We start from the raw sequence: 25,897 nt of genomic DNA, 5'->3' as shown, positions 1-25,897 counted from the left end.
GCAAGCTAAGGCAGACATTACCCATAATTATCCCATGCTGAAAAATTCAAGATTATTCTGGAATTGTATTATGACGCTGTGCCAAAGACAAACAAGACAGAAACACAACTAAACTCAAGTGATATTTTAAGGTGGAGTTTCTGGTTGGTTTGGCAATTTTTTTGTTTGTTGTGTTAAATTAGAATGAACAATAAAATAGAAATTTTATTTCAGTCATAGAGTTTCAAAAAACTTGCAATATCAAAGCATAAATACCTGGACAGGGTATGCACACTCGTAATTTTGCTTTACAATGTGTCTGAAACACCTTATGGAAACAGCTCTTGTATTTTCTTTTCCTACCTAGGATACAGTCACCCACCGAATATTCTGTCAATCAGTGAAAATCATGTATGGCATTTTACAATCTCCATGGGCAGGCATGCTGCAGAACTGGAAGATTAAACCAGAAGCCTATCTGCAAACAAAATTTTGCATAAACCAGTTTATTGCACACACAGATGTAACTATTTATGAAATTAAACAACTGTATGATGCAGAAGAGATGACTCCCACTGTGTATTCTCTAACTATCTAGCACCACAACTCCCAGAGACAGAGCTTACAGCGCAACAGTGAGGGAGACAAGCTGAGGATAGTGTTATTCTGGAAAATCTCACTGCTGTACCATGCAATCAGCAAGGCAAAACAACAGCTGAATTATAACATCTGAGAAAATCCAATTCAAAACCAACAGCTAACTTTCTAAAATTACTATCATACTTTCCTAACTCTGGGGCAGTTCATATAGGTCCACATCATCAGCAACACAGGTTCGTAAGATTTTAGGAGAAAGTATACAAGTAGATGTGTTTCCAAAGAAGAAAATTAAATTTCTAAGCCATTTGAGGTTTTTAACAAACTTGAAGTTTAGTTCAGATAAGCTAACACAGAAATTAACTTCTCCATGTACCTCCACCACCTGAACAAGGAACAGGAAGACAAAGAGACACCAGTACAGACCATAAGCTCTGCAGTGACAAAGGGAAGAAGAGGAAGATGATTTCCATATGTGTTTTATTCATTGGTATTATACTTCTATCAACCAAATAAAAACTACAAAGCAGAAGCATTACATTGCTGAAGTTACTGAAGGAACGCCTTAGAAAGGGTGGATGCACCATGGTAGGACCAACACATGTGCTGTGACATGTACATTTATTTATGACATCAACCATAATGCCAGTTGAGAAGGTTCACAGACTCACCGAGGAGCCTACACTGATCTCATGATTAAGCTATTTGGAAACTACTTTGAGAGAGTAAGACAAACACAGATCTAGTGCATTTCCAGTGGGGCTGCATTGCCTCAGCACAATATAAACCTTGAAAAAATCCTCAAGAACACTTAACTTTTTGAAAATAATCAACTGATTAAGATTTGGATTGAAGGCTGGATGTGTGATTTTCCCCACCAGGAAGTGACAATGGTCTGAATGTCAACAAAAGTCACAAAAATAATTGTAAAATAAAGTGTCTGTGGGGATTCTGCAAAATAATCAATACTTGTCCTGAGACTTCTGAAGTCTCCTACTGGGGTGGGCACGGAGAGAAAAATTCCCAGTGACCAAAACTGGAAATCTTTATACATTTATTGAAAATTCATGACATTCTAACCTACAAATAGATAGTGTAAGATAATAATATATCACTAGCAAACCAGTAAGATATAGTGTAATATATTAACCTATATAATTGGTAGCATATCTTGTAAATATACACAGATTTTCTATTCTAACTTTCAACCCTAAAAAAGGTGTTTTTAAAAATTCTTAGCAATAGACTTTTACTGTATAAATGCTCCAGTTTCTCTGTTATTGCTTAGGATCTATGCTCTTTCATTCTTTTTCCTTTCAAACAAAATATTTTAAATTAAAGCTCAATTATGATGAATACACATTTTCTGGCAAGCAGCAAATGCTATTTACAGGAATATTAAAAAATTCAGGTATTTCATTGTGAAAATTAAGTCACAGATCACACTGCCATCATACCATATATTTCCTTCATTACAATTTTCTCTCACATCAGTAAGATCTATCTTAACTATTCCAGGACCCCGAAATATCCAGAGTTGCTGGTGCCTAATGCAAAGTTTGATTTTACTTAGCTGAGGCAAAATAAGCTCTTCTTGATGGTGTCTCATGTGAGTCAACTGTATTTTACTACTACAGCATAATTAAATGCTGAACTGATAACATGCAGTTACAATGCCAAACAAATGCCTGTGTTAGCAAGCAGAATAATGAGGCTTACCAGTGTGATTGTTTGCATATAAAGTAGTTGCAGTGGTAGCTCAGCACTATAGAAAACAGATAAGACTGGAAAGTTTCAGCATCCACCTATATAGATAAAAGCTAATTCCATACTCTTCAGTGTATATTATAAACAGCTTAATTCTTGTAAATGCTTTACTCTCAGTGACTAAAGCAGTTCATTGAGCTGCAATATAAATTGTACTGTAGAAGGATTTGTGAGCATATGAGGACTGGTTCCCTGCATTATGCAAAATAATTATTAAGAAAATATACAAAGTTATATTAGCCAATTATTTATCTACACCTTATGAAAATAACATGTTCTTTTCTCAGAAGCAGTTGAGTTGATACAAAATGAGACAAGGTTGACATGGAAATATCCTAAATTTAAGCACTCCTTATGTATGAGGATATTGTATTTGCAGGGAATGCCCTGACGAAGGCAGGAATGATGCATCTGACTCCATCTTATCAGAAGGCTAATTTATGACTTTATGATACTATATTATATTAAAGAATACTATACTATACTAAAGGATACAGAAAGGATACTTACTGAATGCTAAAAAGATAATAATGAAAACTCCTGACTCTTTCCAGAGTCTCAACACAGCTTGACTCCAATTGGCCAAAGAGTCAAAACAACTCACACCAGAATCCAATCAGGCAATCACCTTTGGGTAAACAATCTCCAAACACATGCTACACATGAGCACAACACAGGAGAAGCAAATGAGATCACAATTGTTTTCCTTTTCTCTGAGGCCTCTCAGCTTCTCAGGAGAAAAATCCTGGGCAAAGGAATTTTTTCAGAGACTGTGAATTCCACATGAGGAAGCTTAGGGCAGTTTTCTTCTCCTTCTCAAATATTTCATTTGTAGGATGGACCAAGTAGCTCTTAACTAGAGAGAATTGCAACCCAAAACTGCATCTGTGTCAGCTGTGAGATGTACTCAGTCAAAAACTGAGAAAAGAATGTCTTTCAAAGCCCTTATCCTGAGGCAAAACTTTACTACTCAAACAGGGAGAAGTACACTCCACACAGACAAAGAAACAATATCATGAACAAGGAACTATGTCACTTCAAAAGATTTTAGGGAGTTTCAGGGAACGCTGTTTGTCTGCAATTTGTCTCTTATTCAGAAAATGATCCTCTGTTGCAAAAAAAAAGGTAAGAAAGTGTACTCACTTTCTGCTCTGTTTTCTATTAAAAACATCAGATGTTTAAGTAGGAAACAAAAAAAAAGACAAAAAACATGCCTACAACTAGCAAATTTATTAAAATATATTTACTTTTATTCTTCAAATAAAATTTTTTAAAAATTCCATTATAGTATCCGAACTTTAGCTATTAGAACTATCAAGAACTATAACTAATGTAATTTGGAGTAAAAAATCCTGATTTATATCTTGCTTATCAATATATGTTTCTATTCTGTTAATTCAACCAAGTATAATCTGTTTTGAAAGATACAAATCTACTCAATGATACATTTCAGCAGCTCCCTTAAAAAGTTTCATAAAGTATGTATTTATACTTCAATTTTATTAGTCACAAAACTGGGGTAAACTGAGAGTACTTTGCAGCAAGCATGTAGAGAGAGGACCTCTGAATTTTCATGGACTCTGTGGAACAGAAAATTCAGTAAAATGAGACCAAAGCATACTGCTGTCATCTGACAGGCAATAGTAGTAACACAGAGAAAGAATCCAAATTTCTCTATAAGTTACTTTTAATTTCTACAAGAAGTTTAGTTTTCCAGCTCAATAGCCACTAAGTATCAGTTGCCTTATAAAAACCAAACCTTGAAAAGAAAGATTGCTAAATACTTTTTCACATAAAAGGTCCAAGGCAGCTCTCACTGGGGTCACTGAAATTACAATAAGATTAGTTTAATCTTGAAATTAACTTGTTCTTGTCTGAAAAGGTCTTCCAATAGAATAGTACCATTATAAAATGAGATCAAGAGATGCCTTATGAACCTTTGCAGCTTCTGTCAGGATACAGAAGCTGCAAATTTGCAATAAATGAGGGTATGATTCTTTTAACTTGAGAAAGCCATTTAAATATTGCTCTAAGTAGGCTGAGCACCTGCTCTCTGCTGTCTGGATAGAGAAAAACTCTCCTATAGGAAGTGACAAGCTGCCTTTAAGAAAATTCCTACAAACGTGAACAAATTGGACCTTCTATAAATATATTCAATTTGTATCCTGATATCACTATTTTTCAAAACTATGGTCCTGGTACACTCTTTCATTTTGTGCATGTGTGTGTGGGTGTCAATTCTTTAATGTAGTAGGTTCCTACTTTTATCAAATACTGAGTGCATTAATTCAAACAACCAGCACAAGAGGTGATTGTCACTATGAAGCCTGAAAGGAAATTTGAATATTCCTAATGAAAACAACTTTCTTTGATACTCAGAAGGTTCTTCTGCTTCGTTTAGTCACTGACATCTCCCATTATGACAGAACTAATTTAAGCACAATACATGTTCAGACTGCTGGTATCATAAGAGTGTAATAAATCTTTAAATATAAAGCATTTCAGTAGGCATTCCACACAGCCACATGTGTGTTGCATACAAAATTAACAAGAGACTAGAACCAGTTAATGGTGTTTCCCAATCTATATTTCATATGCACAAGCACATGGCCACAACTTTCATTCTCCAGAAAAAAAAAATCAATCTCAAAAAAAACAGGCTGAAAGGGATCTTGAAAGATATCAAGGCAAAGGCACACTTCAAATGCAAACGGTTAAAATAGAAAATTTAACCTCCTGTGAAGCAGCCTTCCTTCAACTGACTTTTGGCATGGATTAATTTATTTTAAAAAATTCATTAGCAGCCAGAAATGCCTATTAATAGGATTACTTGGACACACGATATGAAATACCAAGTCTTGTTCAAACCAGAGCTTTTACTCATGGCCAGCTCAATTCAGGCACAATTTCAGAAAATCTTATTTTGAAAAAGGAAAAAAGCTGCACTTTGTTATAGTGCATCCCTTCATTTTAAAGCTGGGAGTTCATGCAGTAATTAGAGACACGTGTTACTTGGTTTTGCAATGAAACAATTTAAGGGACTTTGCCTGCCCCAAGTTTGCAAAAAAGTAACATGGAAGGAAAAAATTGTATTAATAAAAATAAAATTTAGATTTAAAATATCACATTTTCTGCCTTTTCTTATTCATGCCTGTGCTTTCATCCATAACTAGGAGCCATGTATTGAATTTCAAAGCATTATTTCTCTGCACTGCAATAAGGTCACACTCAGGCTGCCTGCTACAAAAATCAGTCACACAGAAAGAAACTGACTTTCTGTACTACTTGGAAATGTCCTCTAGCTTTACAGATAGTTAAACAATGGAGCTTATGCTGTTAGAATCACAGAGTTAAATTGTTATTCTGTTTCAAGATGCAATTGCTCATTTACAGTGATGAACAAAAATGTAATTTATTGGGCTATTTACCTATTTATTTATTAGTTAGAAATAGACACCACATAGCTTGATGAAATTCCAGCCAAACTAAGTGAGCCTATGCATATAAGCAGAATATATATATACATAATGGTATATTTTGGTCTAAGCATTATTTCTGCTTTCAAGAAATGCAACTGAATGATTTAATATACTGTTAGATAAAATGTATTATAAACTAGGACTTTTCATTAAGAAAAAAAATTGAAGATTCCTGATTCTTCTGCTTGGGAGGGTAGAGGTAACAGAGCTCTGCCTTAGGAAATGGTACAAAACTCTGGAGTGACAGAGGACAGGAATTTCAGCTGAGGCGAAAGCAAGAGAATTCAAGGGTAATTAGAGCTTGTATTTACTGCAAGCACTCTTCATCCAGATACCTGACATCTTTGTCAGAAGGTCAAGACACATTCAGTGTTGGGCACATGCCAGGAAGACCCTCATCTACTTTCTGCTGCTTGAAAGATGCCAGCCCTCACTGCTGCACAGCAGTGATCAGCTGTTACTATGGGAGGCAAGAATATGATAGTATCCACTAAAGAGAATTAAAATACATACCTTTCTAAAAGAGGATGGCAGCAGCCTTCCTCTGTCTCTTGGACGGGATGGAGAGGCAGCTTCACACACACTTAACCTGTCTCTACACCTGGCTATCTTCTTTTTCAGTTTCTCTCTTCTTTGCTGGTCAGCAACTTAGGGAAGAGACAAAGTTAGTCAGATCCAAACTGAAATATTCTTTGTTTCCCTAAGTAATTTAAAAGCACTGTAGAGATTTCCAATTGCTCAGTAAAGTCAGACTATTGAGATACATTCCACTTCCAACACACAGCAGTTATAAAATTTACATCTACTCTTAAAAGAAAAATTATTAATAGAGTATACTGGTAGCTGAAGCTGTGCCTTAACTTTCCTGAAATTTTCTTACCTCACAACAAACACCAGCATACAAGACTTCCAAGATCAGGATTGCTAACAGAGCATTTTGCTCAAGAAGTTACAAGCTTTCTATCAGTTTTTTACAACTAGAACTCCTTTGATTATACTCTCATTCAGTACTTCACAAAAACCCCTATGTTTATTAGCAAATTTGACATGTAAAAAAATCCACACTTACAACATGGAATTTCCTAAATACAGAAATACAGGGCAGAACAAGCAAATTTTTCTTAAGAAAAAATGAAGGCCAGCTCTGAGAGGGCTACTGTCAGATCCAGAGTGGGGCATTTTTATCAGTCCACACTGGTCTGCAGTCCAAGACCTCACCTGCAGTGCAGAAAGTTGAGTCAGGTATCTATGTCATCACATAAAGCAGATCAAAGACAGGTAAATTTTCTTGTATGAGTTTGCCATCAGTCACCTAAATCTTACACAATACAGTCCAAAGTTTTGGCAGATTATGAGCAGCCAGGTTTCACAGATGAAACACAAAATCATTTAGGTTGGAAAAAACCTCCAAGAGTGAGTCCAACCTTTGACCAATCACCACCTCACCAACTGAATCACAGCACCAAGTGCCACATCGAGTTGTTTCTTAAACACTTCCAGAGGTGGTGACTCCACCACCTTCCTGGGCAGGCCATTCCTAAGCTTAACAACCCTTTCCATGTAGAAATTCTTCCTGATGTCCATCCTAAATCTCCCCTGGCACGGCTTAAGACTGTGTCCTCTTGTCCTGTTGCTGGTTGCCTGGCAGAAGAGGCTGACCATCACCTGGCTACAGCCTGCTTTCAGGCAGTTGTAGAGAGTGACAAGGTTTCTCCTGAGCCTCCTTTTCTCCAGGCTAAACACCCCCAGCTCCCTCACACACTCCTCACAAGACTTGTGCTCCAGACCCCTCACCAGCCTTGTTGCCCTTGTCTGGATACACTCCAGCACCTCGATGTCTTGACATGAGGGGCCCAGAACTGGACAAAACACTCAAAATTTGCAAAGCTGAAAAATCAAAATGAGGCTGATGGAAAAGTTAATAATTTCATTCCCAAATATGGAAAAATTAAGCAAACACATCTTTGAAGTCTGTATACCAAATGAAAATTTTCTCATTCACTTAACACATATCCAAGTGTATGATAGAGACACACAAAGGCCTTTGAGGATTTCTTCTCTGGTTTCATAATATATTTATATCATACTCTGGGAGACCCCAATCTGCACATGCACTACTATATTTAATGCATGGAAATGTAAAAAACTTCAGGGATTAGTATGGTACATTCTTCTACACAGCTGAGACCTATAGCAATCTGAGGACGTTTAATCAACCTTTAAAATGCATTCATCTGTGTACCCTACATACATATTACTCTCAGGGAAATATTTAAGTAAGTGTATTCATTGCATTTATACATTTTAGCCCCCTTTTAAGAGGGAATTTAATCTTTCAGATGTGAAATCCTTGCTCTCATTACTCAGGAAACTCCCTCTTTCCTTTCTTTTAATTCTTACAATTGATATGTAAAATATAGAGTAATTTTTTTGGCTGCTAATTTATCCATCATACGCTATTAGAGTACTTCCAATGAGACTGCTTAAATTACTGGGAAAAAATTAGCTAAAGTTAACAAATGCTACATTATACAACTCTGAATTAAAAATATACATTTTAACAGAATTATAAAATATACTGTACCATTAAATAATTAAAATGCAATATTTTTCTTTCTCTACTGAATTATTGTGTCTGTTCTAAATTACTATTATTTCTGTGTTTATCTTAAATGTTACAGAGAAGCACTCAAAAATTAGCTACAGGTTAGACATTTCATCTGTTAGAGATAAATAATTACTTATTCTGGGCCAATACAGCCTGCCTGTATGTGCACATCCATGGAGGCTTTAAAAACTCACATCTTGCCTACTGCTCAGGTAAAATGGTGATGGCTGATTGAACAACTATCTAGAGAAACAATGGGTGAATGAGAACCTTACAAAGCAAAAATGCAATACATACAGAAGTATGGGTAAGGGTGAGTAGATGTCTGAAACAGCAAATTCCTTACACTCAGGTGCTTAGGTGAAACGTGGGTTTGCCTACGACAACAGAATCTTTAACATTTTACTGCATGTTCCACCTGCACACCATGCCTTAACAGGAGTGTCTGGGCAAAGTGCAAAGCAGTGTGAATATTACTGCATAACAGAATTCCCATGTTGTCCTTATTCTGATCTTTACAGGAGAAACTCTGAAATTTGACATACAAGAATGCCCTTACTACTGGCATTCAAAGCTGTTAAAAAAACCTCCTCCAGGACTGGTTCTGTGACTTTTCACCCAAAGCATGGCTTATGCCCAAGAATAAAGAATGAAAGAACGGTAATGATTCCAGCTAAGGCTATCTCAAGATATCAGAATGACCCACTAGGACTACCACCCCCTGCATGGGAAATGGGGAGTCCATGCCTCACACCTGTCATATGGTGAGCTAAGCTCAGCTAATCCATTAAGCATGTTCCAAAATCTATAAAGTCACCTGTGTACTGAAAGGCAGCACAGACATGCAAAACACAATGTCAGAAAACTCCAGCAGTATACACAACTTATTGCCAATTCAGGAATTTTCAGGCTAGATCTGTGGTAAAAGCTAGGAGTTTTGAAACCAGCAAAGTAAGAAAGAGAGAAATACTTCTAAAAAAGAGTTACTGTAGATGTAAACAGCTGGAGGTAAGTTAGGATAGCTGTGAGGCAGTCAGCAAGTAACACAAATGCAGAAACAGACATGCTGCCCTACCTCTCCTTAGTTCACATCCTCTATCCAGGCAAGGACTGGAGAATCCAGTCTTACGCTTTGACTTCAGCCAGATAGAAAACTTGCTGGGAACTCTGAGGCACTAATTACAGTATTACAACTGAGAGGAGCTGAAGATACTTAAGGCTGTCATACATAACCACTTGTGTTGCAGTGCAAATATATTAAACACAGAAAGAAAGAGACCAGCATTCAAGAGACATCCAATTTCAGAAGAGAGATTTAGCTTTTAATAACTAGCTTTTTCATAATGTAAAGTGTAAAAAGTGTAAAGATATAAGTGTTCATGGGAAAAATTAAGATTTAAATACAGAATTACATAACATATGTATTTCTTGATATTTTTGCTAGAACTTAACCCCTTTAAAGGTTAGAAAACCAACACTACTATCAGTCTGAATTGCTGTCTCTCCCTGCCCTCTCCCCAAGAATTCAAGTTCCACCAGGCTAGAATACATCTATGGTGGGTAACTTCTCAGAATATTTGTTTTCCTTCTTCTTCTCCCCCTGCCCCAGTATCATAGAGACCTGCATTCCTAAGCACACTAATCACGGAGTTCAAGCTGTACTATCAATATGCTTTGTGGAAAAACCTCTAAACATATGGGTTGAAAAGTTAGTACTGTTAGAAACCAGGCATGTGTAGCAGCAGCTGTCTTACTTGGCATAGCCTTTGTCAAGTTTTCTGGCACAAGTTTCACAACCACAGGCTTCTAATGGCCACTGGTATCAATCAACATGCTTGGACTAATTCTGAACATAGAAGTTTCACATTTCAAGAAGTTTCACATTCTAACAACTATTTTAAGTCAGTAAGCCTGATCTAATACACAGGAACATGCTCACTGCTAGCCCAGGGGCATGGCACCTTGCCTGCTTTGCTGCCAGCTAAGATACCAGGAAAAGAACAGTGGAAACTAAATCCACTTTAAGGACAGAACACATTCAGTTGGCCAGGGAGAACGCCAACTACAGTATCATGTTTAATTCTTAAATGCTAATGACTGATTCATGGCAACAACCCCAAAGGGAAATACTCACCTGCTATTCTAGCAGTACATGAAGCACATTTTCAGGAGGTATTTTTTAACACTATCTGCAGGAATTCTGTTTTGTAACTCTATTCTATTAATAAATCTTATAATTTTCAACTAAATTTACCCCCTTGCCTAAATCTTGAAATAGAGGGGGAACAGAAACTTCATTTGGAATGCAATAACTACACAAAGAACACAAAGAGAAAAAAGTAATAATATGCTTCAGTTGAAACAATGACATGCTCCTGAGAGAACTACTCACAGCAAACTAGTATGAGAATAAAGATGCAAACCCCTCATCCTCAGTAACACTAGAGATACTGCTGATAATCAACTATATTGAAGCTAAAATTGTGCCTGGCTAAATCACGTGTCTCATCTTGAGCAAGAAAGAAGATATTGTTTTGAAAGTATCCTAAAACCCCTTTTCCACTACTTTTCTTCCTCAGCATATTTGCAACATTCTTCCTGTCTGAGCTATTGGCTGTCATCTCCATGTAATCTGTTTCAAAAAACAACAGAGGAAGAAAAATGATGCTCCAGTGGTTTACCAGAGACTCCACAAATGGTACCTTGCACTGAGCTCAACACCTGAACGTGTCACGCTTGGTTGCAAGGTCATTGCAGTACAGAAATTTGTATTTCTTGATGAACAATGAATAGAACCGCAGGGAAAAAATGCAGTCACTCTAATTTTAGGTATGAAATAAAACTGAAATAATTTTAAATTTCATTATGAAAACCTAGAATTTATAAGGATAGTGCAGAAACTGAACAAGATATGCCTGGCTAGTCTTAACTTTAAATACCGAGAAGTCAGCGAGACCAAAAATGATGAATTTGAAGGAAGGTGTTTCCCATGGAATTACCTCTTTAATAACTGCAAAACTTTCAGCTTAAATGGCAGAGTTTCTTATTATTTGTAAAAGAATCTCAGTCAGATGGAATAGCATATAAAGTAATGCAGGTCAGAAAAAGATATCAGTTGCATGCACACATTGAGCAGTGAGAGAAATCCTCAAAGGCTTTTGTTAAGAAAGGTCCAGGATTTTGTCTATGCATTTGTACCATTTACTAAAGATTATCCTATCTCTTGCAGTTGAGACACTTTTGCCATCGACAAATGAACTGTCCTGCTAAGCACAGCTAATCACTGACAGCCCAGATCCATGTCTCCAGCATTCCATTGATGCAGATTCAATGTATTTCAAAGTAGCTGAAGAAGGATGTGAAAGCTGAATAAACAAGCAGACATACGAATGCTCAGTTAAGGGTTATATACTATTATTACTCTTTGCTGGCTCTTTTGCCAAGTTAGTTTTACAGAAGCATTTGCAGAATCAACATATAACAAGTACTTACGCTTGATGCTGGCCAACCTACTTTTAGGCAAAGAACAGTCTACAGCTGCTGAAAATAAGAAAAACACCAAATGTGAGTGATTCAATATTTATTTAGTATATGTGATAGCTGGAAAAATGTAGTAATAAACCAACACAGAACAAAGACTAATTTAATTCTTTATTTTAAAACATGCTAGTTACTGCATACCTAAAGTATCAGGTAGTCATTAATATGGTCATAGGATTTGAGATAAAACTCTCTGGGTAAAACACATATTTAATGGAAGCATCATCACTTAAACGAAGACTCCTTTTTAAAAGGTTTCTGTACATTTTGTTCTGATAGCATTTACCTGCATACCTGATACTGAGTATGTCATGAGACATAACACTGTGAGTATTGTATTTGTGAGGATGGACTCTGTCAGTAACATGAATTTCTCATTTGCAAACACACAGGGCAATTTTCACAGTACTTAGAACTCACTATTACTATACATTGCAAGATGAACAAAAGATTATTAAGTTTTTGAAATAAAAATAATAAAAGAAAGACATTGTGATCTGAGTTTAAGCAGAAATGTTCTGCCTTCATTCCTAAAATAATTTCTGTATGTTTGCTGTTATGACTATCACTATGACTTTCAGTTCAGCCTATTGTTTCATAATTCATTTTTTAATCAAAAGCAGAATTAAGCCAATACAGCACAAAGTGCTCTAAAATTTAGGTAGGATCTTTGCTAACATTTAAGGAAAATGTTTTCATACAAAACTTCCCATCTCAGTAATACAGAAGTATTATTAAGTAGAAACCACGTCTCCTTGCTGACACACATTTGAGTAAGAGCGAGCAATTTTCTACAATCCAGTTCATCCCTTCTTGGTATGAGCCTATTCTGAGAGACGGAGCTAAATTTAGGGGGAGACAGTTCATTCATACATGCACATTTTTACCTTTGGCTGAAAGAACTCTGTTATAATGAACCACCATGTGATCTCTGATCAGGTATTGGCTAGCTAGATTTCGAGAGGAGCCAATGCAGAAAGCTATAAGATTAAAATACATTTGAGCATTAGAAAGGCAAGCAAAAGAGTACTACAATTTTAAACAGTTATTAACTGCAATTCAAAGTCACAAACTTTAAGACACTGTTTGTTTAACTTCTTTGCTCAAAGGCAGTATTTTTTTTACCAGATACTATCACATGAAATCATCCTGCCTCCTTTTTCTTTCCCCAATGAGACATTAATTCAATAAATAGCTGCAAAAGTAGCTGAAATTGTACTATGAAAATGTTAACATGGAAACTTCCTGTTCTTCACTCTATGTTCTTTTGAAAAAAGAAAAGGTATCTGAGGTGTCAGGACAGCACAGAATCACAAACTAGCCCATGTAAGCTACTGGCTCTAAAGGAACATGTTTAACCTCAGGGGTTCTTTAATGTGGTAAACATAAATATATAAAAGGATATTACAGCTAATAGAGATGGGATATTTGTTTATATATTTGTTTATATATTTGTTCATCTTGCTACCAATTTATAGCCAGCAGTACAGTTAAAGCAAAACTAACTCCTTGAAAGTATTTTCAGTAACGCATACTAAATATAAGTACTATTAAACTTCTCCAAATAAGCTTGATGCAGAAGTTTTAAGAAAAATATTTTAAGCACAAAATCAATGAATTTACATAAAAGGAACCAAGTCGACCTTCTGATGAAAGTACACGTCACTTACCATTACTTTTATTACTTAAGTGTCCTTTAAATGGACTTGCTGGACCACATCTGGGAATGACAAGAGCTGAGCATTCATTCATTCTAGCTAAACATGAAACAAAAACCAAAGTTAGAGAAAAATCCCCACACATATTTTTATAGACAAGATAAAGTCTTTCTCCAAAGAATGCAAGAATTGTTCTAATGGATTTCTTCAAATTTTTCTTCAATCATTTTATAATCACTGAACTACAAGTGTAGTTAAATAATTTAATCTAAACACCAAGATACAATGATAGTGTTCTCAGTGGTTCAGTGAGCTAAACAGCAGAACAGACCATCAGAACACTTTCGTCTGAACTTAACACTGGTCATTAAACTGTACAGAGATACAGTCACAATTCTGCTTCTATGCTAACCTCCAATTTGTTTCAAAGTTCATGGCACTCTGATAGACTGGGAACTCCATAGACAAGTGGAGATGTCAAAAAAAACTTAAACAACCAGCTGTTCTGAAAAATGAGAAAATGTGGATTAGAAGATCTGCATCTCCTCTTTGAAAACCACTGGCTGTCATGCAACCTAAGATTTAAAAATTGGCTTTAGAAAAAGTTTGTTTTAGAAGAAATCTGGACAGGAGATATGTTAGGACTACAAATATTAGTGTATACAGAGCATTGCTTTAATGCATCCAAGGTATATAAAATGTAAACCAAAACAAACAGGATTTTTTTTAACAGGGTAAGTATACCAACCACACTTACTTAACATTAATTCTAAAACTGTACAGACAAGTTCTACAAATTTAATACTATTAACTATCAAGGTCCATGTGGTTTTCCCATCCCCATTGTACTTCTCAGCTGTCAGTTCAGGAGTCTGCAACCACCATGCAGGTGAAGTGGGTAAATCAACTGCTCTACTGCTCCTGTTGACCTCTGGCTTTCCCCCTTTCAGCCCATGAAAAAGCACACTGGACCTACCCAGTATGAGCAGGAATCTCCTGCCAGTGACCTCAGCTGGGGGGATAAAGGCAGACACCTTGACAAACCGTGGGGGGGTGCAGGGAGCCATGGTGACAGCCATGCCACACATGGTAACAGCTCCCCATCCCACCTCTCATGACTTACCTCCTGCATGCCCAGCACCTGGCTGTCCAGGGCTTCCTTTTCATTTCCCACTGTTATATAACAACTGGAAAAATACTATTGCAATTACATATATAACTACTATAGTATATATCTCTGTTTTCAAGTTCAACAGCATGTTGCACAAGATGGTTAACATGGTGTCTTAAATATTAATTAGTAGAGATTGCAGCAAAACAAACCATTCATTTAATGGTGTTTTAACATTATTTACCAAAGGCCTTATAAAAAAGCCAGACTGTACTAAATTTTGAATGACGGTGACTAGTATAGGAGGCCATAAAAATATCTTAAGAAAAAAAAGAAAATTAAAATAATTTTCCCCTGTTGTGAAATAGCACTAAATCTGGATCAACAGATTCAACCTTTCTTACAAAGCACAGAAAATACCATGGCAATATTGAATAACTTTCATACTTTGAAAAGCCAGCCTTTATACAGTACAGGCTTCTGTGGATTTACAGTATTAGCTGTGGTGTTTGCAATAACAGCACTCTCACTCCTTTTGCTGTGAAGTTGCCAGATCAGCAGTTGAAAAAGGACAACAAAAAAAAAAAGACGAAAATGCTCTTGGAGATTTTTTCAACAGTATCCTGCAATTGTTTTAACTTTATACTGTTATCTTTAAAGCCAAAGAACAACACTCCTGCTCATCTGTATCAATTTCAAATGCCTCATTCCCCTTATGGTACAATTCTTCCTTATCTCTGTTTGTGATTTGAACTGAGATACATAGGGACAAACAATAAATTATTTTTCAAATATTAAAATTCCAAACATACAGCAAGAGTTTATTAGATTTATTAGATTCAGTTTGTTTCCACAATGACTGCAAACCTTTTCCAATAAAGCATTTATTTCCTGTTAAAATATTTTATTTCTCTACCATACATTACTACATACAAGTGGTATTCACAGTCTAGCTGGATCCACCCTGAAACTCATGATTTCCAGAATTTACAACATGCAGGTGTTGGAAGAATGAAGTCTTTGGGAGGACTTGAATGTTAGATTATAAATTTCAGTTGATAGAATTCTCTCTAGTGAAAAAAACCTGCATGCATATATACCTGCAATGTGGATTACAGCAGACAACTGAGAATCAAAAGTGTTTCAATCACAATTGCTCTAATAACCTAAATATTCTACTGCTTTCTGTGCTTCAGAGCTAGGCTATAATTCCAGAGGGAAGCATTTATGGTAATGCTAGGTAAATGCTTACAGTACCACCTCTAACTCACCCTTATGTGACAGAATCCTGAAGGGATTCTGAAGGGCAAGCACGATCACTTAAAAAAAACAGAAACTGCTCTCTCTTCAAGTAAGCTAAATGACTTTGTCCCGTGTTAAACACCATCAGGGACACTCAGCAACCTGTTGCTTTTTCTGTCTTCAGCTGGAGACAACTGTTCAGCACTGCAGGAAGACTGGGCTTTACAAGATTCACTTGCTCTGCATCACCAGCAGATGGCACAGTGGAAATTCTACCGGGACAACTGTCCGCTGGTTTAGACCCTTACAATTCATTTGTACCCGGCTTGTACCCGGGGAAGGAGCAGGGAGGATAAAAGAAGCATCAGTATTTCACAGACGAAAAAAACTGTCAAAAAGTGTCAGTCGGGAAAAATAAAAAATATTTCTGTGCCCTCTATTTTGACTAAGGACATACAGACAGCACAGAAATCACTCTCCTTATGAAGAAGCCTGTTGCTAATGTCAGAGAAGAAACTGGAGAATTTGGTATGTGCAGGCTCCTTCTGCCTTGCTGAAGGTAGAAAGTGCTAATGGTCAAAAGACAATTACCATTTCAGGCTGTCATTTGACTTGAACGAGTATTTGGATTCCAGCTGTATTTTCAGTTATTTACACAACAGCAGAAACAAACTGAAGGCTTAGATATGTTGAAGAGAATTTTAAAGGAGAACGTGGGATTTTCAGTAATTTACAGCTAATCAAATATAAACCAAACAATGGGAGGATAACTATGAAAATTTCTTTGATATATGACACATGTAACTACCTGATCTAAATGTAAATTTCCTTATAGACATAAGTGGACTGTCCTCACTGAATATAAAATCAGGATTTTCATATTGAGTCTTCTCCTAAAGTACAGACAGCAAACAAATTGAATACTTCTAAAAATTTATTTGATCTTTTAGCTCCTTCTATGACACTAAGCAACAATGAAGAAAAACCAAAAAAGCTTTCTCTAATTTTTTTTCCAGCTGGTATCTAACGTAAGTAATAACTACACTATTCCAAAGAAAATTGAAAGCTATTTTATTTAAATTCTATTTTTATTTTAATTTAAAATGCATCCCATCTTAATTTCTGTGTTTACAGTATTAAAAGTTATAGAAATTGGTGGTTTACTTTGTTTCCTAGTTGTTAGTGGCAGAATTTATAGAAATGATTTTTCTACAAAGCCATTTCAGATTTGAAAGATGAATACATACTGGAAAGAAGCCCAGTTTTTCATTACCGTGTTCTCCCAGAAAAGATTTTAAACATAAGTATTAGACTTACTATTTTTACAAAAAGCATGTACTTCAGTCCTAGCAAATGAAAATTAAATAAATAATTAATCTATCACGCTACTCTTACCCATCAAGACTGGCTACTTAAAAGATAATCCATAAAAATACAGAGACCTTAGGGGGGATATTGAATATAGGCATCTAAATCCAGCACTACAAGACAGCAAACCTCAACTAGAGACCTGTGAACACTAATTTCCAAAAGACAGCTCCCACACCTTAGCCTGGGTTCAAACTACCCTCAGCTCCAGGTAGATTTAGACCTCAGGTCTCCCCAGCTGTTCCAGAAGAATATGCATATCACTGTCAATATTGACCCTTTTGTGCAGCAGTTTGGTTTTGGGGGCTCCAGGACTCTTGCATTCCTAGCTCTACAGTGGCTTCCTCTCAGCTGGCAATGCAAAACACCTCTGCCTCTAACAGACTAGAATTGCATCATTTGCAAGGGATTTGGGCATTTGATCCCTCTGAGCTGATAAGGACCCAAGCTGACTAATGCTTTGCAAAGACTCTGGCCACTGCACTGATTTTATAAAGGTTTGCTATTCTTGCTTCTTTCACTGCCAGCTCTTTTTCTTCCTTTTTTTCTTCCCTAATATCTCAATGCTCTAAACCAGAAATAGTTAAAGAGACACCTTTGCACAAGTGGATAATTCAGGCAACAACATGCAGATGGTTTGTGCTGTGAATTTCATACACGTCAAGGATGTCTACCACTGCCACCCTTATTCTACCAATCAGTTTTATGACCCCTTCAGTGGGCTTCCTGCTATGGATTAACTCTTCTACCTCTATACAACTAACAGTACACAACACTAATGCTGTACACATGCCGAGGAAAGAAAAAAACTGGTTTAAATAATCTCTGTGAGATCCGAAATGACTTCAAGCAGTGATGGAAACTCCTTAAAGAATCTTATCTAATATGTCTGACAAGGTCATACTTGAAGGAACTGAATTATGACCTGAAATACATGTTCCCTGCCTTTTGGTACAAGGAGAATTTTCAAACCAGAGTATCCATTAATTCTTTATGCTACAGAAATTTTTGTATTTGTATATATGAATACAACACAGAGGAAAGATGATAGCTCACAGAACATTAAAAGATTAACCTACTTATGAAAATCCACATTGGATTTAAATTTTATTTAAATAAGAAACTATTTTTTCTATTTTTAACTGTTTTCCCTTCGTATTAGCACGATATACTTAAAAAAACCCCCATATTCTATTAGTAGTACTACTAATGAGGCCAGCTCTCCTGTTCATGTAGCTTACCTCTTGTACCATCCCCCCTAAACTCCTTTCAATATCCCCAATTTGCTGCCTCTTCCTTACCTGTGGCCATTCCTCCCCTCAAACACTCCCTACCTGCTCAGCTGTGGCTGACCAGGTGCTATAGGAACTACAATTACTCATCTAGTTTAAGCTTCTCTGGTTGCTTATCCTTGGATGCCTAGTTCTTACCCTCTACTTACATATCTGGGAATGAACACAGAACAGAATGAATTGCTCTAAAAAATGTCTATTAATTTGTTGAGTTTTTTCCTACCCAGCCACTGGGTAATACTAATGCTCTTAGTTCTTACTCTCAGATGGGTGAAGCTGGTAAACAGCTGCAGACCTGGACAGACAAAAAGGCCAGCAGAGAGCAGTGACCCACCCACAGATTCCCCCTCTAGGTGAAGAACACAGCGGCAAACATGGCAAGTCTCCACTACTTTTCTGCAGCATCTATGCAATCATGAGAGGCCTTCAAACATGGCTTTAGATTTAGCCACTTACTGAATGCAGATACTACTCAATTTTATTTGCAAGTTACAGTGAGGCAAAACAAGCATGTCATAATCACGCCTGTATTTTCTTTCCTGTTCATGCAAGAGAAACAAAAGCCTCTTGGACTCCTTTCTGGTTTCGCTGATAACAAAACTCTTATCAATCCTGGGAATATAAAGTCTCACATGTGAAGTCATCTTTAAAATAATCACATTTAAGACTTGTTATTAAATAGCAGAATTCACCAGTGGAAAGAACAGTCATTATTATCTAAACTTCCTAAAGCAAAACCCAATGAACAGAGAGATCCAAGAAATCACACGACTCCAATTTTGAAATAAAGTCCCAAATTTTCCATCTGAATTTTCCATGGGATCATTTGTGTCACAGGCAAAATATGACGAAAATGATGCAACCCCTGACAAGCACAACACATAACCTCCTAAGCCATTAATTAGATGGGTGCTATTTATACACTTACTATGCTGGATTACACAAAAGCTCTTCTTTAACATACTCTCAATGCCTAAGAGTTAGGTCTTCCAGACCTTTAGAATTAATAATCTTATAGTATTCTGTATTAATTAAAACCATGCAACCAAAATTGTATTTCGGTTTTAAGAGACAAGCCCTCCTCTGAAAAATTTAAGGAACCTAATGAAATAGTACAGTAGCCTTGAGTCATATCTGATTACATAACTCTGGAAAAATATTTGTTAAAATTTTTCTAGCTATAGGCTTCAGCAAGGGAAGTTCTGGACACAAACTATTGCTCTATTCATACTCCAAAAGCAGAAACAAACAGCTGTGTGTGTCAGTGGCACATTTTGTGGTATGAACCGCAGGCAAAAGAAAATGAATTTATGTCAGTTTGCTACAACTACCTGGAAGGAGGCTGTGATGAGGTGGGTATCAGACTCTTCTCCCAGTCCCAATTTACAATTTACTGAGTGAAGATTTTAATTTGGTAAATTAAATTAATTTGGTAAATTTAATAAAAAGTTAAGAACACTGAATAACATTTCCCAATGTCAGTTAAAATTATTGTGATTCAAATAAAACTTGTAAATGTCCTTCTTTCTTTGAAGATATAACTAGATAATTTTCCATCTTTCTTGTTGGTCAAAGAAAATTTCAGCTTCTAAAAACTGGTGCTACTAAACAAATAATTTAGTAAATTTAATAAACTGTTTGTTCAAGTCATAAATGAAGGAATAATTAAAAAAAAAAAAAAAAGTAGTACACAGTCTCTCTGTTAAGACCCTCTCAGCTCCAGTCAGATTAATGCAAGGACTTCCCACAATGCAGGAAAAATCAAAATAAGATGATGTTGTCTACAAACACTTGAAGCATTAAAATTTTGTTTTAAAATCCTGGAAGCCTGTGCAAACTGCCTAAACCTAACAGCAGCAATGATGAGTTCCCCACACACTCCCACTTTATGCTGTAAGATAAAAGTGGCCCAAATGTGTGTCATTGATAAACAGTAAGTGCACGATGCTGTTAGGTATTGCTGCTCCTGAACACACACCTGAACAGCAATGGGCATTAAACAGCCCAATGCAGAGGACTGGATTTAAGCAACAAAGCTGGTTTAAAATTACAGTATTCAGATTATTTGAGGTCATACTACAAATCTGTGAGTATATTAACTGGCTCTTGAAAATACAGCAGTAAATAACTTCAAGGTTTATACCTGGAATTAGGGAAAAACATAGCAGATTAATTCTTTGGTATTTCTAGGAGGGTAAAAAAATCTCAGCCTTATTTGAACTTTGATAAGACCTACATGAAAATCCTATATACTCTGATATATTAAAATATATATATATTTTCTCAGTATTTTCACTAGGCAAAGCAAGGCCTGATACAAACAAGTGCCAAATTTTGGTTCTTTCTTTAAAATGATGAGGCAAAGACTGAACAAGAAACTTTGAACGGTATACAACTAGGACACGGAGTAGTGTATCCCACTTTCTCTGTATTAACATTTTAGATACAACTCTTTTGAGAAACCATAAATATGATGGGTTCTCCTCCTTTCATGAACTGCAAGTAACCCAGTGGCTGTTCTGTCAAGTTTGCTCAGGCACACAGATTTCCAGCTCAGCTCAGTGTATTAGTCTCTCTGTCTGTGCTAATCCTTGCCGTCTGTAAGGATCCTTCCTGCGTGCCCGAGAACCCCCACACTGGACTGTTCAGCCACACAATTCTGCCTCAATGTAACCTCCTATGCAGACAATGCAATGGCCTCCCAATTTAACAGACATATAGTAATTCTTCCCTACTTTTGAACTTTTTTTGCTAAACAGAAGTCATTCAAGTAAAGCTTGCTGCACCCTGAATGAAATTTAGATCTTGAATCCTACTTTCTCCCTTTTTACAGTCAGCAATGGGCATGCTTTCTGATTGTCTGTAAAAGTATTTTGACAAACGTAAGAATAGTCAGAAAAAGGATGTATTTGTCATAAAACTTCCTTCACACTACATAAGAGAGCATAAAAATTGGGTGTACAAGATACTAGTTTTTGCTCTGAATTTCATATTCCCATATGGGTGGGAATTTATGTTCAAACTGTACTTTGATATCAGACATCTTCTGAAGTGGCATCTGTCACTGTCTCCAAAGATTGGAACTGACACTGAGATGCAACACAACAGCCTAATGTTATCTCAAATGGCTCTGATTTTATGCAGTGAGGTATGATCTTGACATTAAAATGCACCACTGAATAATTCCTATCATTGTTTTACATTATGCATGTAATCAAGTTTATATTTGAAAATATTTTAGGTATTTTCCAAAAGCCACAGTTGGCTCATGCAAGCATTTTTGCATGTTTGCACCTTTTTTTATCATGAATGACAAGCGCCCCTAGGACTATTCATAGGAACAGGGCATCGGTGCTGCCCACGGATGGATAAACGTGGGTAAGGAATCACTTTTATAAGACCTTTAAAACTTCCGAGTCTTTTATTTTTTAACTACACTTGCATTAAATTCCCACCAAACCAAACACTTTGATCTACAGCTAAACGCCGTGGGATGCTGTACACACGGGGTACAATCCATTATAACCCATGACTAACAGCTTTGGAGAAGACGAAAGTTAACTAAGAAAAGAAGCTGGCCCAGAAATCGGTCTCGCAAAGGCGGCCGATGCCGGCAGCCTGAAGCGCTGCCACAGCAGCACTCGGTGCCGGTACAGTAAGGAGGCACCGTGCTGTGACGGCTGCAGGACGCACAATTCCAGGCCCCGACTCTCGGAGGATTACAGCCCGTCCTGGGCTGTACGTGGCCCGTTCCAGAGCCGCGGCACTCGGCTCCTTCCACCGCCGCCCGCCGGCTCCCCGCGCGGCACGGACGGGCCGGCACGGCTCGGGGCGGCCGCGTGGGCAGCAGCGAGGCGCGACACCCCCCACCCCCCCCGAGCCCCGCGGCCGGAGCCACGGCGGCTCGGGCGGACCCCCGAGCTCCGTGGGACCCCGCGGGCTCCTCGCCGGCTCCGTGGGCTCCGTGCCCGTTCACACACGCCAGCGGGGAAGGCGGAGGCCCCGCCTGCCCGCAGCCCCGGGCGATTCGGACCGCGCCCCGCACCCCCACGGCCGGCGGGGACGGTGGGGGCCGGAAGGCAACGCGTCCCCCGGGCTGCTGCAGCCACCGCCCTGCCGCGGCCAGCGCTCCCCGCTCCTCCCGCAGCCGCCCCCGAGCCCCCCGCACCTTGGCTCCGCCTGCTGCCGGCCTGCATCCTCAGCCCCATGCTCCCGGCCGGGCCCGAGGGGGCGGCGCCGGCCGGGCTCGGCGGCTGCGGCGGTTCGTCCCGCGCGGGGGGCGGGCGGGGCTGGCCGGGGCCCGCTCGGCGTTGCCATGGCGGCGGGCGCGCGGCGGGCGGCGCGGGGCCCTGGGCCGGGCCGGGGAGGGGCCGCCGGGCCTCGGGCCCGAAACCCCTGCCAGAGGGGGCGGTGCCGTCCGTGAACCGGCCCTCGTTACATAAGCCTCCTTCTTGTAACTTGACGAGAAGTTGAAGAATAATGAATAACCGGGAGAACTTTACGGCAAATTGCTGATATTTGAGGGAACGAGTGACAAAACGAGAGCCTATAGCGTTGCCAGTGCGTTACACTGGAGAAATTAATCTCAATGTCTTTGAAAACGAACTGCGACTTAAAAATGAACCACAAAATAACCTTTTGAAAAGCAGCCTTTGATCCCATCACTGATTAATGTGTGCTTGCTCATGTGCTGGATTTGAACTTTGTGAAGAAGCAATAGGGTGATATTTACAGTTTGTCTGACAGGTTGCTCTTTTCCCTAATTAGGGAAATCTCTGAAGGCTTTTGTACTTGTGTGAAGATTTTTCTCACTGACCGGCCAGGGGTACTGCAGTCCCTTCCATAGCCTAACACATCACAAAATCACGTTGTCCCAGATGGAGGGACATTTCCCTTTACTATCTAGAAATGGGCATTAATTATAGGCTAAATACAATGTTTTATATGATGTGCTACACTTCCTTACATGCTAGAAAAATTCACTTGAATATAGCTCAAAATCATAGCAAAATCAAGGGAATGTTACTTGAAAACAACTTTTCTTCCTTATTTCTGCCTCTGTCAATGCTCCCACTTGGTTTCCCCAACATACATGCCTGATGAAACCAGTAGTTTATCTACCCCAGTACTTTGTGTAGACACTACCAAATACTTCAAAAAACTCTTCAGTAGTATTCTGACAATTGAATGTTGTGATGTCCCTTTTAATTTTAGATATAGCAGTTATGAAGTACTCCTTTGATGTAGCCTTAGTTTCTGTGATTCATATTGTAGTTATCATTTTGGCAGTCTGTTTTCTGTTAAATCATCCTTAAATGTAGTTGGTGTCAAATTTGTCTGGGAGAGGTCAGGGAAGGAAATCTATACCTTGGAAACTCATCAATTCTCCATCTTCTGGTGGCCCTCTGTCTTTCTGACTGCTTTTTATATAAAAGCGTCAGTTGCCGTGGCATTTCTAGTACTGTCAACCATAAGGTCACAAGCACCTCACCTTCTTGTCAAATCAAAATAATTGTATAGCATTTTGTCATTTTCCTTTATGACATAGACCTTGAGGTCAATGTCTTGGAAAACATCTGCCAGGAAAAGTATACAAAACAAAAAAACACAATCCAAGAGTGTGTGTGGGGATTTTTTTTGTTTGTTAGCTCTTGTTCATTTTTTGTGGTTTTATTTTTTGTTTTGTTTTATTTTGTTTATTTTTGTAGTTTTTTTTCTCTGAAGCAGATTGTGTGTGAAATTGAAGACCTGGGGAAAGGGCTTCAGGAAATTATTTACCATTGTTCTTGTGTTTCAGGGCCTCTGGTTTATACTTTGATACAATTCAGATTGTTAAATCTGTAGATTTTAAAGGTTGAGATAGTCTTTGAACAGTTTCCATTTTAGATACCTTAAGATACTGGAGAGAATGAAACTAAGTGTACCAGATTCTCACCTCTATGTGGTTGGCCATAATACTCTCTACTACAGAGATCATGTCACAGAAAACACTTGTCTCTGCTTTTTCAAAAACAAAACAAGACAAAATAAACCTGCTTATAATTCTTTCTAGACTTTTAAAGACTTTTTTTGTTTGTTTCTTTTTCTGAATATCAGTTTCCAAAATCCTCAGTTTGTTGTACTCAACATACAGTGTTAGGCTGTTCTGTACAAACCCATATGACAGATTTCTCATAGTCTCTTCCTTATTGTTCCTATGCTTTTTTCCACCACATAGATAATTAAAACACATAAATGTAAGTAGGCATTTTTAGAAATATCCCCCTGGTTTCTAGGCAACACTGAGGGAATGTAGAGATTTCCATTTTTTCCCTTTCAGTCAGCAGTCACAGCATCATAGAGATATCCCATCTCTGAAATTTTTGACCACCAGTGGCAGCCCATCCCAAAGCTTTATGTAGTTCTAATTGGTCTCACCTATGGGCCTGAAGTGGCTTTTGGTCCCCTTTGGTCTGTGAGAGTGTATCTATTTTGAGTGTAATTAAAAAGTGATGCAATTTTATAATGGTGTGCACATGAAGTCCCATGACATGCATTAAAGAACAACAAAAAAACCCCACCTTAACAAAAATGGAATCAGTTCTGGATTTTGATCTGCTAAAAAAAGTACAGAAACAAGTTACACAGATCACTGCAGAGATCTTACCATTGTTGAAGAGTAACATGTCAAAACCTGTAAGATTTGTCCTTTCCCAATCTGAAAACAGGACACGTGGCAATCACTGTTGTTGTTTGTCAGCAGAAGGGATTTTCCCCTTTCCCTTCAGATGCATTACAACAGAACATGGTTTTAAAATGTGCCTTCACTGGGAGGGAAGGAAAGCACCAGGAATATGAGATTCACATTTGCAAGTGTAGGTGGGCATCTGTCCCCACCCTGGCATGGACTTAGGGAACAATTGCCTTCTTATCTACTGCTTCTGCCCTCTGTATCTAGTGTAGACACCTAACTGCTGTAAAAATGTTCAGTTCATATATTCACCAGCAAACCCACACAAAGAGAAATATGTCCAAAAAAAGGGAAATACCCCATAAGATGTCCACTTTCTTTTGTATGCTTAGCCCAGACAAGTTTCCATTCCTCTGGAAAAGATGGTGTGTCTGGCAGGACCTCAAACAGTTACCTGCCTATTTGGGACAGAGATCTGTTCATAATGTCACAACTTTGCTTTTGTAGGATTTGTCTTTCTTGGCAAAATAGTTTGTGTGTACCCTGGAAAATTAATCTGTAGTTCTTTGGAGAGTCCTCCTCTTTC

The 25,897-nt window shown here is 38.0% G+C and overlaps 1 protein-coding gene across 2 annotated transcripts in view; it reads right to left on the bottom strand.

The window, feature by feature from the left end:
* SPATA7 (spermatogenesis associated 7) overlaps positions 1 to 22,931 on the bottom strand; it is a 32,003-nt gene extending 9,072 nt beyond the window's left edge. For both annotated transcript variants that reach the window (XM_059850112.1, XM_059850113.1), the window contains exons 1-5: positions 22,810 to 22,931; positions 13,641 to 13,727; positions 12,858 to 12,950; positions 11,923 to 11,970; positions 6,336 to 6,469 (exon numbers count right to left, since the gene is read on the bottom strand). In XM_059850112.1, coding sequence (XP_059706095.1) covers positions 6,336 to 6,469; positions 11,923 to 11,970; positions 12,858 to 12,950; positions 13,641 to 13,727; positions 22,810 to 22,849 — 402 coding nt within the window. In that variant the 5' untranslated portion in view covers positions 22,850 to 22,931. The remainder of the gene's footprint in view (positions 1 to 6,335; positions 6,470 to 11,922; positions 11,971 to 12,857; positions 12,951 to 13,640; positions 13,728 to 22,809) is intronic.
* Between the last annotated feature and the right edge of the window lie 2,966 nt (positions 22,932 to 25,897).

The sequence above is a fragment of the Haemorhous mexicanus genome, chromosome 6 (assembly GCF_027477595.1).
Source record: "Haemorhous mexicanus isolate bHaeMex1 chromosome 6, bHaeMex1.pri, whole genome shotgun sequence".
NCBI classification, from domain to species: Eukaryota; Metazoa; Chordata; class Aves; order Passeriformes; family Fringillidae; genus Haemorhous; species Haemorhous mexicanus.
The sequence above is the reverse complement of the archived record's forward strand: the minus strand, read 5'-3'. Positions and strand labels throughout refer to the sequence as shown.